The 17,966-nt window shown below is 37.5% G+C and overlaps 1 protein-coding gene across 1 annotated transcript in view; it reads left to right on the top strand.

Moving 5' to 3' along the window:
* Window positions 1-17,966, top strand: part of PCCA (propionyl-CoA carboxylase subunit alpha) — a 421,935-nt gene that overhangs the window by 370,461 nt on the left and 33,508 nt on the right. The window contains exon 22 of the mRNA XM_075590774.1: window positions 13,087-13,227. Within this exon, the coding sequence (XP_075446889.1) occupies window positions 13,087-13,227 (141 nt within the window). The remainder of the gene's footprint in view (window positions 1-13,086; window positions 13,228-17,966) is intronic.

Here is a 17,966-nt window from a genome sequence, read left to right as displayed (position 1 = left end):
TACGATTTGTAACGGTGCGGTTCGGGTCGAGGATTTCAAGTGTAAATTTGAAGACACATTTTAAAGTAGCAATCCAAGTAATATCCAACATGTGTTTTTTTTTTTTATTATTATTATAAATCACTTCTGTAGCATTAGATAATACTCACTACGGTTTTTTTTAATTTTTTTATTATTAACTTAATGCCATTTTTAATATGTTTTATATACTGAGCATCCTTTAATCTCTATAGCAGGTTTAACACACCTCCCCAGCAGTGCAAGATATTTGCAACACTTTCCTAGTTGTGATAATGTGTTGTCAATGTTCCCAGCAGTTTGAGCTGCAAACTGTAACGATAATGTTACCATAGTAATATAAGAATACATTGAAGCTGCTGAGTTACATTGACTAAAAGATTGATTGAATCTGAAAGGTGTCCATTTAGTGAACCCTGGGAAGCGGGGACCACGAGAGAACAAATTGATTGACAGCTTAGGCAATTAGTTTTCAATGAAGGTGATCAAAGGCAGCATATATTAAAACTAAAAAATATATATATTTTTTTTTAATTGCCACTTCGATTGCCTCTTTAAGTTATGGAAGCAAAAAATAAAATGCAACTTACCATCTGGGAGAGTAAAATAGCATTGTGGGAAAAAACCTGGTTCAGCAATGGGTTAGATGACGGCAAACGCCACTTGATCAGATGGTAGGTAGTCTCCGGTCACACAGCACGCTCTGTCGATTCGTACCACCTCGTCACCAGCCAATGACATCAGGGGGCTTGAAGGCACATGCACATTGGAGTGGAAACCCACATTAACCCTACGCGTTTCGGTTCGAAAAGCTTCCTCAGGGGTGATTCACCCACAATGCAATTTTACTCTGCCAGATTGTAAGTGGCGTTTTATTCTTTGCGTAGTAAACTTTTTATACAGTACTTCATATTGTACTTCATTTCGTTTTTCTTCCCTTTTTCCGATCTTACTGGACTTTTGCTCATTCCCCCTTTCACTAAATGTAATTAGTTTATTTTTCTCCTTGTTGTTTGCGCTTATGTCATTGCTTTTTCTGTATTTCTCTCTTTAGTATCCTGTGTGGGACCACAGACTTTAAGCAGCACCTTAAAGGAGCACCATTACATGTTTTAATATTTACACATGTAATTAGGAGGTATTTTAAGTGGGTGCACTAATTATTTTGATATATAAGAGAGAGAGAGAGAGAGAGAGAGAGAGAGTACACTCTTCCGTTCCTGAACTTTGACTAGTGATAGAATCCCTAATAGTAAGGATGTCCATGGCTTACTATGTATGGCTTCCATAGTGCTCACTATTACAAATATGGCTCATGTGGGCAGTGTGGCCACACCTCGTAGTATGGTATTTTGAGGAGCTTTATCTCTTACCCCAGGAAAATGTCAAGGTTTGTAGTGAATCACTACTTCTGTCATCTATCACAAAGTGGACTTTGCTGCTCTATGAATCGTGCTGTGACCTTTTTTGCTAAGGCACACGCTGAAGCGGGGGCATCACTTGTAACATTTCCATGTTGTACAAGCCAGCATAAATAAGTCTAAAAACAGGAAAGGGCAACATTAGTTTTTGGCAGTTGTGTTTAAGTATTTCCTGGCTTTTTTTTATTGCCTGCCTAGGGATTTTTTTAAGCGGTTTAATTTTTCCTTTTTATCCAAATGGGTATTTCTGCTTGTATTCCAATGTTGTGACCGTCACAGTACAACAGTTGTGATTGAAACAAAGAAAAAAGAACAATGATCAGATTATTTTTGTATGGATTGTGTGTGGGCATATCTGCTTCTAATACTAAATTCCCTCCAAAACAGGGCCAACGTGCTTCCCCAACAGTTTCATCATCGATTTGAAAACATAAGCATTTTATTGTTATTCAACCTTTACACCATCTATTTGCTACATACATTGATTCAAAGGGGGGATATTCATTAAAGGTCGATAGTGCCAAACGGATGGAAATTGTACAAAATTTCCCCCAAACGGCACTTTCGCACGTTAATGAATAAGGCCCAAAGTCTTCTTTTTTTTAAATCATATTTTAGGGGGATGGGGACTACGCTTTCCTCTCTCAGAAATAAGTAATATGAACAAGACTTGAATAGTGTAAATAATTTAGAGAGAATTTTGGATAAAAAAAAAAAACCATGTTGAATAGTTATAGAATGGTTCTATTACTCAGAAAATGTGTTGCTTTTTTCATCCTGCGCACTGTGGATTTCTGCTATCAAATCTGAGCACACAACACGTGTTAATGGAAGGCCATTTGTTGATTTCTTCTCGACGTGCACATGATCAGCATTCATGTCGTGTACTACTTCTTTTTCCCCCTCATTTGTGTATTTCAGCCCTAAACTGCCATGTCATTTCTTTTCTTGTACTCCACACTCCAGTACAACAGTGTTCTGTAGTTTCACGAGTGCTTCTTGTGGGCAGAATGCAAAGGTTTCAAAGGAGCCTCATCTCCATATGGTTTTATTCGATAATCCTTTATCCAGCATCTCCAGCTCTCATGCAGTTGCTTTTTTTGCCTGTGGCTACATTTCTATCTCTGCATCAATTAGCACAGTGATTTATACAACAAGCAAGCAGTTTAGAGGTAATGGTACACAATTAACATCTCATTCCACCATAAAGGGTATGCTAAATACCCCAGTCACTGCTTTCTCTGCCTGGAATTGAAATAAGTGTTTGTCCTAATTCATATGCTATCTGATGTGAAGTGGGCCTGCTTTGTACTGCACTACACCATTAATCTAATTATAGATAGCTGCAAATGAAGTGCTGTCTGAGCAGAGGACCGAAGGAAATAGCGTGTTTGTCACGACTATGAAGTGAGATCGCACTTTGCATGGCAGCATGGCAAAACCCCAATCCAAATAACATTGCTGCCTGTTGCATGTGTTTTTTTTTTCTCTCTCATTCTAATTACAGCAGCACTGCAAACACATCTGGCTGCTGGATATAAATAGAGCTGTGAATGTGCTGTCATGTGGGTTGCAGGAGAAAATCCTCTGAGTGCTGTTGAATTAAATGATGCATCCTGATTGACAGCTACCGTGAGACTGCGCTAATGGAGTTGTCAAAGCATTATGCTAACGGGCTACTCCAGTGACTGCAGATGTACGATGCTGTGTGGCTCAGGCAGCTTCCTAACCGCTATCTGCTCATTGTACCTTGTGCATCTCGGTGGTAATTCCACAAGAAGGACATCTACAAGTTATCACATGCAATTGTTTTTTTTTTTCTTATTGCTTTGGCTATGACCGGTAGTGCAGAGGATGCTATTTGTACAGGTGTTATCCTAAGCTTTTGTTGATTTAATTCTTGGATATTTCTTTGTGATGATTGCTGTACATGATTTTCAGTGCTCAGTATATAAAATGATGAATCACTGTAAACGCATAACTGCATTGTTTTGTTTCACCCACCACTACACCTTGGGTGTTTCTGTTATGTTGAGTTGGTCTTTTTTTCTGGGTTTTTGTTGTAACTGAAGGCTAACACGGTGTAACAATCTGCTCTCAACGCGTGTCGGCTTTCAAGGGACTGATGCTACTGCTGATGAGGAAAGTGACTAATTATTGTTCTTCCCTTTTCTCGCTCCCATCACCCACTGATGACTAGCTCACTATCAGATATATGCTAAGCATTATCATTTTTTTTTTTTCTACATTTTTCTCAAGTCAACATTTGGCCTCAGTAATGAATTGAATGCAAATATAGGGGGTTCGCTCATGGAGCACATTCAAGGATTTCAGAAATGACCTTGTTTGTATAATTTGTGTGTTGATACAGAGCATGAGTGAAGTTGAGAAAATACACAGTGTTTTTATTGTGCTTCTCAAATCTTGATATCTTTAACTGATCTACTGGCAGGTCGTGTAATGACAGGTGATGGCTTTACTATTTAATTGATAGTTATGTATAATGCTAACTAGATTATTGATATACCTCTGTGTTAACTGTTATTAAAGTAATTATATTTATTAGCTGGTTTTTTTTATGATTATGTTGTTTGTTCATTATGTGTTTCTATTCTGAAATGTTATTAAACAAATAATTCATCGTTACCATGAAAAGAAACTCTGCATCAATTCTGCAAATAAAGTTGATCTTGCACTGACTATGGAAAATTAACCATGCATTTTCTTCATTGTTTCCCTAATATAATTCGAGGCCCGGCATCATATTCTTCCTTTCCCTTCAGTCCACAGGGGCGAGAAAGTCATTACTCTCACTAGCCTCTACACTGAAAGGGTTAAATATGACAAGTGTATTTTCAAAGCTTCATGCTTATGTCACAGAGGAAATGTGGAAGGCTTGTGCATAAGGCACATTTGTGGATGACACTAGAGACGAGTGTTCAATAAATAAGGTTCCATGCTATCCGTGGCGTTCATAGTATCCATGTTATATTTGTGAAATGATGTTACAGTACATTATATTGTAGTAATAACATGATCCTTATTTTTTTTTCTGTAAAAAAATGTTTTTACACTAGATCTAAAGCAGAGCATACGCATATTTGTGCTGACAGGTTACATATATAGCCATGTACATAGAATTTTAGAGGTACAATAAAATCTCATCCATACGCTCTTTCTATGCTTCTCTCTTGTTCCCTGAGGCACAGAGAGGTAAAGTGACTTACCCAGGATTGAAATAGCATGCCTATGGTCTTTAACTACGTTCTTTAAACACAGTTTGGTTACCAGAAGTCCAGATTTTAATTGGAAAATACTTTATAACATCAAACTGTGTGAAGAGTTGACATTTATATTTTTCTGTCTTTGTAAACATGTAATAAGACAATCTGTGAAGTCCTACTTATAAAAAGTTACAGGGCAGGGGCTTCTTTTAGATTTATTTTATTTGTAACCTAACTTTTTTTTTTTTTTGGTTAAATGGAAGTTTAAACCATATGTAGTTGTCCATGTGCCATTACATTGGCCATAGTCTCTGTGCTCTATATTTGTAAAGGCCCGGTTCCATGTACCATCATATACTATGTACCATTTTAATGCTGCTTACATAGTTTAGGTTGAAACATTGGACCTAATAAAACCTTTGCATGTGCCTACTCTCTTGTTTTACGGATAATTGGGGTTCTGTACCGCTTTCTTAGTGCACCATACCATACAGTATTAGGATGCATTCAGTCTCTCTATACATTTATTGAAGAACCAAATAGTGCACTGATACATAAATCTATAATGTTACAGCGTTGACCCTTCCTAGTAATATACTGTATATGACACATGTCACTCACTGTTTTTCTTAAGATACTAAAGATGAAAAGACATGGGAAATTACAGTGTAAGTGGAAAGCAACAAGATTCTGACAGAGTGCCTCTTTGTGTCTCTAGAGGTTTAGAAGAATTACATTAGTTATGTATTTTAAGGTTGAGCCATTCCGGAATGTTAAAAAGTAGCCTTCAAGACCATTAGAATTGGACTTGAGACCAGACAGGGAAACTTTTTGAGGAGAAAGTGTCAGTTCAAGGGGCAGTCCCTCCTAGGACCAAACCGAATAACTGGCAGTGAGTTGTTTAATAGTTTCAATGCAAGTGATCCGCAGCAAAAAGCAGTCAAGTATATTGTAGGGAATGTAAAATAATTTTAACCTGTAATCTTTCCATGGTTATCTTTAAACTCCTTTTGATGCTGAGACTGTTTGTCAGGGATCAAATCTAAAAATAAATTGTTTCTTTCCATTTAGCTTTTTTTTTAAAATAATGATGATGCCATCATTAGCCAGTTAGCAACATAAATGTTATAAAATGTTTTACCAGGAAGTAAATACCTCTCGTTTGTATGTCCTGGGCACAGCATTATGATAACAATACATGGTTACATTAAATGAACGGGGTTGTACATTATAGTTAGACATTGCATGAACAGTTACAGATAATATATATTTTAGGCATATGTAACAGTTACAGACCAGATTAAAATATGAGACTGCTTTAGTTTTGAAAGAACTTAGATCGGTGGAGGCTTTGAGAGTCTCAGGTAGATTGTTCCAAATAAATAGCTGATCAGCAAGAATTCAACATACCGGGAAAAAAAGATACAAACACGTTTTTGTCCCACTTTAACCTTTTCTGTGGCACAGTGCCACCATTCCTGTAGAATTTGTGATCATGTGACTGCTCCAGGAGCGCCCCCCGCTGATGTAAATGGAAGTGGAAGGTCTCCACTTCTGTTTCACTTGGACCGATCCGTTGGTGCGGTCAGCCCGATTATCCCCTAGGAAACTAAAAATTTGGCCATAAAGTACTTGGTACGTCAATTGAGCCTCTGCGTGTCAGAGCCTGCCCCATACCAGTTACATCATAAGCTCACTTTTAGGGTTAAGGACAATTTAATCTTTCAAACGAAATCCATTAGACTGATCAGTTGTTTTTCTTTTTGGTGCACCTATAAATCAGAGGGAATAGAAAGGCGTGACGTCACATTATAGTATTGAAGAGCCAGGTCACATGTTTGTCCAACAAGAGAATAAGAACAAAATAGGATGGACCATATCATGCTCAAAAGAGTTCAGTTGATTGAACATTATTGGTTAATTTATATGACATTTTTAGGTCTTACAAACGGGAATGGAGCAGAAAGAATATTGTGAGGTGATGCAGAGATACTTTGAATAGGGAAAAAAAATCTCTGGTCATCTGCCACTATTATTTTTGAAATTACCATAAATTGCAAATATCGTATAGTGCCTATGGCAAGAGTGACTTTTAATTTGCACAATTAACCTGTTAACTATTTAATTTTTTTTGACAATTTATTTATTTACCTTATTCAAGGCTATGTTTTTTATGTTGTAATGTGCTATATTAATGAGTTTCCTCAAAGCTGATTCATGTGGTGCTGCTAGTGCAGAGCGCAGGGTTCAGATTGCCGACTGGATTGTAAGAACTAGCAAGGCCGTGTCTGCAGGTTGGTCACTGGATTAACTGTATACTTTGACAAGTTTTGAGCTATTTTTGCCTTGTTCTTAAAACTAATAATGGAACTCACCCTGGTAGTCTACTCTTGATTTATATACAGTAGATCCACTCAGAGTTATAAATTGGGATGATGGATTGTTTTGTGTACATGCAAGTACGTTTTCTGTAGTTGTCACAGCTATGGAAACATATATCCCAATGAACATCTGGAAGGTATATTATCTAGACAATAACTTGAAACATCAATGCTGTTTCATCTATGTAAAAAGAGAGCGACACACTGAGCTCATTTGCATGCCATTACCCAGTAGCCCTGGCTGTAGTGTAAGCAGTGTTTGCTAAGCAATAATGTTGCAGACCTGTCTGAGACATACAATTGCACCTCAAGTGGTATAGAACTCAAACACCCTTGTCAGGGCTACCTAGTTGACTTTGCATGGTGCTCGCGCCAATTTTCCCTAACAGAAGAGTTCTTTAACACAACAATAGTACATTTTATCAGCTAAAACTATTGGGATGCCCCAAACCTGAGAAAAGCCGGAGTGTTGAAAGTATGTATTACTGTACTCTGTATTGTCAGATTGTGGTTCTTAAAAGGATTTCCTGCTTCGCGGCGTTACTGTTTTTCCCACATATACAATACTATATAAACATTTAGAATAAATATTTTACTGTAAGTTTGTCAGGACTGACTTATGATTTCTGTAATGTGTACTGAAATCATTTGGTGGATTTGTGTTTTGCATTGAGCTAGTGATCACTGATTTACACAAGAAAATACAAATGTGTCTTCACACGTAATAATCTCATGTATTTGTCTAAACTAACCTATACCATGCACTAATGGAGGTGCAATGAAACAATGTCTTCAAGGCCTTCTTATTACGGCAGATAGTCACTTCAGAAGCTTTATGTGATTTTGTTTTTATTTTATTTAAACTAATTCTCTCACACAAACCAATTGTTAGGAACCGCTAGAGGTTTGTGGTGGACTTTTAGTAGTTTTCATAAATGAGCACGTATATATACTGTTTTTCGTAATATTACTATTTTGCAGGTGGGAACTACTAGATGAAAATCCACATCGTTTCGCAAATTGCAGAGATGTGCTAATTTGCAGGGAGCACGCTGTGTAGTCTGCTTCTGAAATGCCTCACCATTTCTTGTACATTTATGTTTGAATTACTTTACTGCCTTGGTGGTATAGAATTCTGTGTTTTGTACATGTGTGCTATGGCATGAATGCCAGTATACATGGGGGTGCTTGGTTTGTATGTATGTATATTTGTATTTCTGTAGCACTAACAACATATGCATTGCTTTGCAAAACGTTATGCAGCAATTTACGCTAAAGATTAATTGGGTCTACTTCCAAAGGAAAGTTAAACTAAACCAAAGTCTGCGCTTTGTGTCATGGGTGGCATTAAATGAATATGCTTTAGTGTAATGTAACAATCCATTTGATTTACTTGGTTTACCATTGGGAACAAATTGGCTTGATTCAAAGCTTGAGATTGGCTATAAATACCAAGTGTCATATCACAAGTAGCCATCATTGTCTTATTTTTAAGACTAGCATTGCCTTCATAAAGTATCTCAACCAAACCTGACGATGGTTAACTAGACATAATGCAAACAGGCAAGTATAGCATTTTAGGGGATTATTAATTAAACAGAGTGTGCCGATCTAGGCATTATCCTATTGAAATCAAGGGGACCTTCCATGCGATGATGCCCCTGATTGACACTATCGCAGTTTAATGAATAATCCCCCAGGTTCCCGTGGAGGTCACTGACAGAACTACACTCGGGTGCCATTTTTGATCCAAAGCATTTACTGGACAGATATTACAATTATGTACAGGCTTTGTTAAACGTCCAGTTAGAAGTCTGCAGACCTATCCCACTTTACCATGCACTTTCATTTCTTATTGTTTATCAAAATTAGCGTTTTACTCCGGTATTCAATGTGATATCTGGCTTATTTTAGTTTATACGAGTACATGATTTGCTTGCAATTTTCTGTGATCTGATGACTATATGATTTTCTGACAGGATTCTGCTTAATGCTTGAAGATGATATTTTTGTTACGGCAATTAAATGATGAATTAATTTCTGACCAAGATACCAAAAACTTCACAGTCGCCAATATATAAAATACTCACCTCCGCTTTCAAGAGAACCCCTCATCGCGTGAGCTATGAAGCTTTGTAAAAAATATATGTTGCAGCCTCCACCAGCACAAATGGGGTTAACCTTCTAAAGAACTGATTAAACAAAAACACCAATATGCCATCGTTTTGTGGAACCAATCACACGCCGATTAAAATCAGTTACACCACAACTATGCAGTTGTACTTTTCGTTTTGTTTATACAATCATTTTCTTTTTTCTATCACAACACATCTGGTATGCCAACATTCCCAGAATATCTGACATTCAGCCACTTGGATAATTTTATAGACATATTGTCCCAAATGCTTATGAATTCAGCTGCTTTTTTTTTGTTTGTTTTACAGACATGTGTATGCCCGTAATCTTTAATTTTAATGCCATATGTCCTGGTCACATGATGAGATCAGAAAATTGTCACTTTACTAGTGCATTATCACAGTGGGTTTAGATATGAAAGATATACTTCTGGAGCTTCTTGTATATTTGTACAAAACACCATAAACGAATTGTATCTACGTTTAATTATGAACACTGCCTTAATTGTTCTTGACCGTAGCAATATAATGGCATACTACCAAAAAAAAAAAAAAAAACCTATGGTTAAGTAAAATTGTACAAAAAAACAGGCCAAGTGTCAGTGTAGAAAAAACAAGATTCGCTAGTAGGCCAGCCTCATGGTTCTTATCAAAAATTCCCATAATACTTTTTGTTCGTTTGGGGCTGGATAGCAGCTTTGCTTGAGATATAGTATAACTTCTATAAAGCCCATTTACACTTGGAGAGAAAAAAAAACTGTGCTCCTATAAAGCACATTTAGTACAGGAAACTGTTTTGTATAATGCATGAGATTATACAGATGCAGCCACCCGTATCCGATCACTTGCCTTGGAAAATCTGGGGCAATCTTCCAATAAACGGCAACACTTCTGTGAGATTTCTGCAGCCAGACTAATGGCCCATCGGATTAACACAGCGGGGGTCCCTGAAGGTCCCATTCAAACTGAAGGGGACTGCAGGGACCCCCCCCCCCCCCCGCCTGCTGTGTTAATTCCATGGCTGCAGAATCTCACAGAAGTGTTGCAGCATTTACTGTGAGATAGCCACAGTATTTTCCCAGGCAAGTGATCGGATACTGGTGGCTGCATCTGTAATAATGTTGGTACCTTCGTGATCAAGACAAAGTGTCAATCATGTGTTTTATTTTCCAATCTGCTGCTTCAATAGCAGAGAGAAGCTAAAAAGGGAGACAAAAAATAGACTACATGCAAAAAGATTAAAGTAAACCTTTGTGGAAAGAAAATTACTCTATCTAAAACCTCTCTTGGAAGAAAATTCGGTTTCGGTCTTGGAATATTTTCGGTTTCGGACATGTCACAGTTTTTGGGGAAAAATAAAAAAATGAATAAATAGAAATTTAAGTCCAGAATTACATGTCAAAATAATACAACAAAAATTGAAATGTAATTTTACATTTACTCTACAGAATTGAAAACAAAATGTGCCAACCAACCTTAACCTGTGTTGTGACGCCAAGCTACAAAGCCAACTTATTTCTGTTTTGTGGATATTTTATGATTTTTGAAGTATCAGTAGAATGCAGACAATAACCACAGATCCAGAAACTGTGCAATTTTGTGTAATTATATTTTCCCCCCCCATAGGTTTAATGAAGGACTTTTAAGTATAATTTATCTTTGATAAATAGTCCCTCTGCACAGAATGTTTATTAGATTGACAGCAAAATGCACTCTGCTTGCTTTCCCCCTGCCACTTATGAGTCAGGCAAATTTTAATTGGAGCAAAAAGCTTTTATTTGCACTGTAATTTCACTTAAGGATCATATCCTTCAGAAACTGGCAGACACTTGTATGTCTTGATTGCAAAACACACACTCGAGTAAAGATACATGCAGAAGATATTATTCAAACTGTCAGATTGGGAAAATCTGACGAGCAATTTATGTTATCAAATCTCTCCAGCTTCAGCCGTGATTACCCATCTCTCTCATGAAAACAAAAAAATAATAATCCCGAGGATTTGGTGAATAGATTTGCTTAAAGGAGAAAATAACCAAGTTTTTATTTCATTTCTACAAATGTAACCCGCACATTCAAAATGACATTGCCGTCTGGAAATGTAATGTAGTAGTAGCAGCTTTTTGTATAGAGAATATGATATATATATATATATATATATATATATATATATATATATTTATATATATATATGTCAGTCTTGTATAAGGCTTCTAAGTACAAGGGATGAGAAATCACAGATGAACATTGGTTTGTGGTCCAATTTTCCTTTATTGTGACTCGTATCCTAAATGACTGTAGAATATTATCAATTAGGCAAGTGCAATTGTGAACACCTGAAAGTCTCGCTCATGGTTCACAAATATGCTCATGTTTCAGTAAACAGGTGTTTATCGCCTATTCCTGGTTAAGCCTGTAGTAAAAACTTTATTTCATATAGAGCTTTGTTTCATATAGAGCGACACAATTACAATATAGTGTGCGGTGCGCAGCTGCGTACAGATCATTTTATAGCCACAGTGCCTGCTCTGACGAGCTGGCAATCTTATGTTTTGGTGTCTGATACACAAGGAGATAAATTGACTGCCCAATGTCACAAGGACCTGACTGTGTGTAGCGCAAGACTACAGGTTATGGTTACAATATTGAGTTCTCTTTCCCATGTATGTCTTTAGTACTGCACGGAATGTAACGTATAGCAGTGAAGGTATTCTAAAATACCTAATCCTCACAGAAAAAGTGCAAACCAGTGATTTGCATGGAAACCTAGCAGCATCAATGGAATCTTCTACATTATGTATGAGAAACCGTTCCATTTGTTTTAGTCAAGTCACGTTCCAAACCAGTTATCTAGGAAAGAGACCTACTGCCATCTAGTGGGGGGGACCAGTTGACTATGGTCAACTTGAAACGAGCTGCTTGTTTCTGCCTGATGTATTACAATGAATGAAAGCCTTGCATTAGGTACCCTTGCAAAGCCCATAATTAGGAATGTGTTAGTGTTTTACTCCAGGTTTGCAGTCGGAAACAGACTGGCAGGTTTAACATCAACATAAATGGCAAAACTGATTCAAAATAACCAAAACAAACGGGTGTTAAATAGGAATCATTTTGATGATGGGGGAACAGTGAAGTTAAATTAACACCTACTTTTCCCCATAAAGCCCTTATTTCTGATTCTTGCTCTATTGCGATTTTGAACGTTGCTTAAGAAATTAAACGAAATATTACATGCATTTTAATTTTACTTTGTGCTCTAAATCTATTTGGATAAACAGTTAGGTAATTATTTAACAAGGCAAATCAACGGTTTTAAAAAGAATCGACTGAATACTAGGTTTAAAATGAGGGGATTAAAAACATCTGATTTTTAGGATAATTTCTGGCATGTTTGTGTGTGCCAGAACCTAGATTTTTGGACATGGGTCGAAGAGGGGAAGGGGTGTTGTATACTAAAGTCTCCCATCTGCAAAATTGCAGAACAATTGCACGAGTTTTATCAAAGGGGGGAAAAAAAACCTTTTTCAATAGGATTCCTTTTCTTCGATAAATAGGTGGTGGTTGTTATTTTATGCACTAATTTTGAACCAGGAAGACCCCAGTAAATAGACCCCTCAGTTTCTTAATCTACTTTAGAATATCATTTTTGGAATCCACTATTAATTTTACAAAGCACGGCGTTTTTACACAAGTGTTTGATGAGGAACGTCAGTAATTTAAGCTACATATGAATTTATTTGACTTCATTTTATTTTAAACCAAACCACATTACTTCAGAATTTGCTGTGTAATAGACCAGAATTGTGTTAATTGTACCATGCATTGTACAGAAGTGAATTCTTAATGTGTAATTATTATAGCATGACAAATAATTCTAATATGTTCATTTCTCTGTTTTATTTTTAAGTATAAATTGCAAGTATTGACCAAGCTTGCTGCAGAGTTAAGCAAGTACATGCCAGAGAAGGTGGAAGAGGACACTAGTAACAACTTGAGATCGCCAATGCCTGGGACAGTAGTGACCGTTTCAGTCAAACCAGGAGACATGGTAAGTGCTCAGATTTTGTGTGTTTATTGAGACAAAAACGCAGCACAGGAAATCAAATCTAACATGGGACATACAGTTGATTATTATTTTTTAAATTTAAAATTACCCATATTTAAACTTTTTTTTTTGAGCCTTCAATATGGAGTACAATTTTGGGCACCACTCCTTAGAAAAGACATTATGAAACTAGAAAAGAGTGCAGCGAAGAGCCACCAAATTTATAAAGGGGATAGACAATTTAACTTACGAGGAGAGGCTAGCTAAATTAGATTTATTTACATTAGAAAAGAGGCGTCTAAGATGGGAACTTTCAAAAGAACTATACATCACATGGGCAGTACAAAGGACTCTGGGGCATCCCTTTAGGTTGGAGGAAAGGAGATTTCACCAGTAACAAAGGAAAGGGTTCTTTACAGTAAGGGCAGTTAAAATGTGGAATTCATTACCCATGGAGACTGTGATGGCAGATACAATGGATTTGTTCAAAAAAAGGTTGGACATCTTTTTGGAAGGGAAAGGTGTACAGGGATATACCAAATAAGTATTCATGGGAAGGATGTTGATCCAGGGAATAATCCAATTGCCAATTCTTGGAGTCACGAAGGAATTTACTTTTCCCCATATGAGATATCATTGGATGATATGAAACTGGAGTTTTTTGTTTGCCTTCCTCTGGATCAATAAGTAAGTATAGATATAGGATAAAAGTATCTGTTGTCTAAATTTAGCATAGGTTGAACTTGATGGACATATGTCTTTTTTTCAACCTCATCTACAGTACTATGTAACTATGAATAAGTCTTTGTGGCCAATATGTGAATCTGTACTCCTCTTTTCCGTGATTACATAAGGGTTTGGGCAGGGTGATATATTGCTATTGAGACTAGTTCCATGTTTTCATAATTCCAACCCCTGAAAGAAATGACTTTAGCAGCATCAAATGATCCCTGGGCAGCAGTATCTGCTTATGAACAAGAAAGCAATATTTTGTTTTGTCCAAAAAGAAGAAAAATGTTGGCCAATCTATATTCCATGTTTATTTAACAGGCCTCATGCTCTTTTTCCAATTTGCTAATGTAGCATATTTTGTAATCGGATACAATTATCTGGGCATTTCATGTTCAATATCTTTCAATGGCTTCTAGGCTGGAAATACTCCTAAAACAATTGAATTTTAAACGATTACAGGTTTCTAGGTTGGTGTTTTGGGGTTTAAAACCATGCATGTACAGAACACTTTTTTAAACTCTGGTCCAAATAAAATTGGATACATCAGATACCCTGCGAAATCTCGGTCATTCATTCTCTTATTCACATAGGGCAGCCTGTCATTTATTTTATGTCATTCTTTCACTTACGAAGTATTGATGAAAATAAATAAATGCCTTACAAATGAACACGTTAATACTTGCTGCCACGAGAACCTTGCCGAGATGTAAATCCCATTTTCAAGAGATGGAAGAGGGGGGATAGGATAAGCACTTTCAAATATACTTTTAAATATATTCAAGGTTTCAGCAAGTTACAGGAGGGATGCCTGTTTCAGAGACAGAGAATTGCTAGAACGAGAGGTCATGCTATGAAGTTGGAGGGTTGAGGGCTCAGGGGAAATGTGAGGAAGTACTTTTTCACAGAAAGGGAGGGGGGGATTTGATTCATGCTAATACAGTAAGGGAATACAAAAATGCTTGGGATAGACACACGGCTTTTCCTAAACGTTCAGGAGACCAAAGCATCTAATATGGTGTCAGGTTTCACAACAGATAGAAACATGGGCAGACTGGGTTGGCCAAGTGGTTCTGATCTGCCATCAATTTCCTTGTTTCATGTTTGTCCTGGGATAGAAAAGCAGTGAGACAACACAAAAGGACATGGATTTTAAGGGAATCGGGTGGGCCATAAATCCATTCCAGCAGTGAGTGACTGCTGGGACATTGTAGCTCATCTTAACCCCTTATTCATAATCTTTAGAGGTTTGTTTGAAGGCAATTTTCTACTGCAACCCATAGGACAAGATGTATGTTATTTGTGTGCTTTAATAATACATAGTGCTAATTTACTATTTTCTTTCCACATAAATCCTTTGAATGACCTATATATGGGAAAAAGAGGAAACTTTTAATGCTTTCATATTCCTTAATAAGCCAACATTTCACAGACTGGTTTCACACCATATTTATTACATGACAAATGGCTCCTGTCTTATCTTCTTAAGAGGATAAAAGGCTAATAGCTGATTTTGGACAGGGTTTTAATCTGTAATCCTCAAACAACACAGATTTTGTAGCTGTTCATTTCTATCAGAGTTATGTTTCAGGTTTTGTATTGAAGGGGGTTATAACAAAATCCAACTAACCTCCACCTTTTGTTGACTTGATGCACTTTAAATTAATAATTGTTATTGTTATTTGTTTGTTTCTAATGTGGTGAAGTTATACTTGTTATCCAGTTTTATAGTTTTTAGTCCCAGATTAAACCCAGAGGAAGTTACAGAGGAGGGGGCTAAGGCAAGAGTAAAGAAAGAGGATTTTTCTTTGCAGTTATTAGTGCAGACAGTGGGAGGAAATTGTTAGATTTAAAACTCAAATTAGTCTCTGAAGTCACTTTCTAAATTCTTACTTTATCGTACACCATCTCCACTTGATGATTTCAGAAAAAGACTTGTTTTAAAACAAATAATAACCTATTATTAACCATGACATGTCTCTCTATATACACCCATATATTTGTGTATACACCTATCATGGGATTGTAACTACAGATGTGCGAATGTTTTTTAATCAGCTTCTTTATTACATTTCCACAGGCTCAGTAACACAAGGTTGTCCATTCATCAAAATGAGAGAACCTCCCAAGTTAAAGAGGTGGGGAGGAGTGAGCTCTGGGAGGAGGGGCCACCTACCTCCAAACAACTGTTGCCAGTTAGAAATTAAATGAACACACACATTCCCAATAAGCTCAAACTCAAAATGTAGCATTGGGCACCACTGTCTTTTGTTGTATACATTTGCCACGCTCAGTAGCACTCCTTTGACACACACACACACACACACACACACACACACACACACACACACACACACACACATATATGCACCACGTTGCAGTCTCTTTAAGTCCCAATTTAGGGCAGGAAATACTGTATTCCTTATATGGAGTTTATTTACAGGGATTAAATCATATGATAACAGGCCCACCATCACTTTAAGTCAAACAAATCATAAAATAAAACATTTTTCCATTAGGGAAAATAACTCAATTTGGCTTATTTTCTAACCACAGCTGGCCAACTATACTGGTTACCATCTTAAAACATGCCCTGGCATATGCAACAATGTATACAGTCTCTGCACACAATAATAAAGGGTTTTCCTTATCTGTTAGTCCATTGGAGCAGATGTTCCCGCTTCAGCACAGTCTCTCCTCCTTTCCTTCTTTAGGGGAACCCGGCCCCACGTGAGCTCAGAGAAACTCTCCTCTGTAGATCAACTGTCGTGGCCTGTGCCAGCCTTCCTTCTTTAGCTGGGGAGCACTTCTCTGTCCACCTCTCTGGAACAGCAATCTTTTCACTATGTATCTCTCAGCATGTGTCTCTCACACATGGCAGCTCTCTATAGTCACTTCCTGACTATTAAAAACTCCATGAACAATCAGGAATTCAGCTTTCTCAATTAGGCATCAGCTGAACTAGCTACTTCTAAGGAGGATTAACTCTCTGAGAGCTGAAAAGGTCCATTACTGCACTGTTCCAGCACCTAGAGGACAGTAATGGTATCACAATAAATATATATGAATATATATATATGATGTGGTGGGTTTTGGGGTTAGAGCTTACTGGGGTTGTGTGTTTGTTGGGAGCTGCAAAGGAAACAAGATCTTTGTCACGGGAGACCAGGTTTATTAACACCTTTTTATACCAGGATCATTGATTGAGCAAAGCAAGGAGGTAAAATAAATTGTAATTTATTTCAGGAAAAGACATACACACAATGTAACACAATTTACAGGGTTAAAACACTTACTGGGAACGGGCCTAACGAATAAATCTATCCTTTAAATGAAATTCATAAAAATTATCTCTGTAGGAGCCCTTTTCCTTGACCGGTAAGTACTCATGAAAGTCCTGGAACTGATTTCGGCATGCATGCAATGCCAACCGCGACCGCTACGTTCTCAAAAACAGGACTTAGAAACTTTTCTGGGTTGAAAATCCTTTAAGCCGGCTCACGTCTATTCAGTACAGAGCATCTTTGAATATGCCACTGTTGGTTTGGCGCTTGGAATCAGCGCTCCTGATTGGCTGCAAGTCCCTTTATGGGTTTCAGTGTCTCCTTCACCAACATCTTCAGCCTATCAGAGCATGGGAATTTCCCTGCCAGCCAATCACCGATTTGCCGGTATTGTAAAGCTTGGCAGGCACTTTTTCTCAGTATGTAAAGGGGCATGCGCCAACCTGGCACCTCTGCCTTTTTGCATACTGAGCCCACGTGCTGTCCAAGCACCACCGAGTCTGGGTTCTGGCAAATGGTGGCCGGATAGCCCTGTTTTAGCCAAGGATGTGGGTACTCAAGCAGAACTGCAGTACCCCTCCTGTTCTAATACCTTGGCATCCCTGAGGCTTTCAAGTCCTGGCTTCTCACAGACCCATAGGCACCAAGCTTGGTAGCCATCTGGTCTGCTCGGAATCCATGTCTTGGAAATCCCACAGTTCATTTAGAGGTTACCAGTACATATACCTA

Source organism: Ascaphus truei, chromosome 3, assembly GCF_040206685.1.
Source record: "Ascaphus truei isolate aAscTru1 chromosome 3, aAscTru1.hap1, whole genome shotgun sequence".
Lineage (NCBI taxonomy): Eukaryota > Metazoa > Chordata > Amphibia > Anura > Ascaphidae > Ascaphus > Ascaphus truei.
Note: the sequence above shows the minus strand (reverse complement) of the source record. Positions and strands in the feature narration are given on the sequence as shown.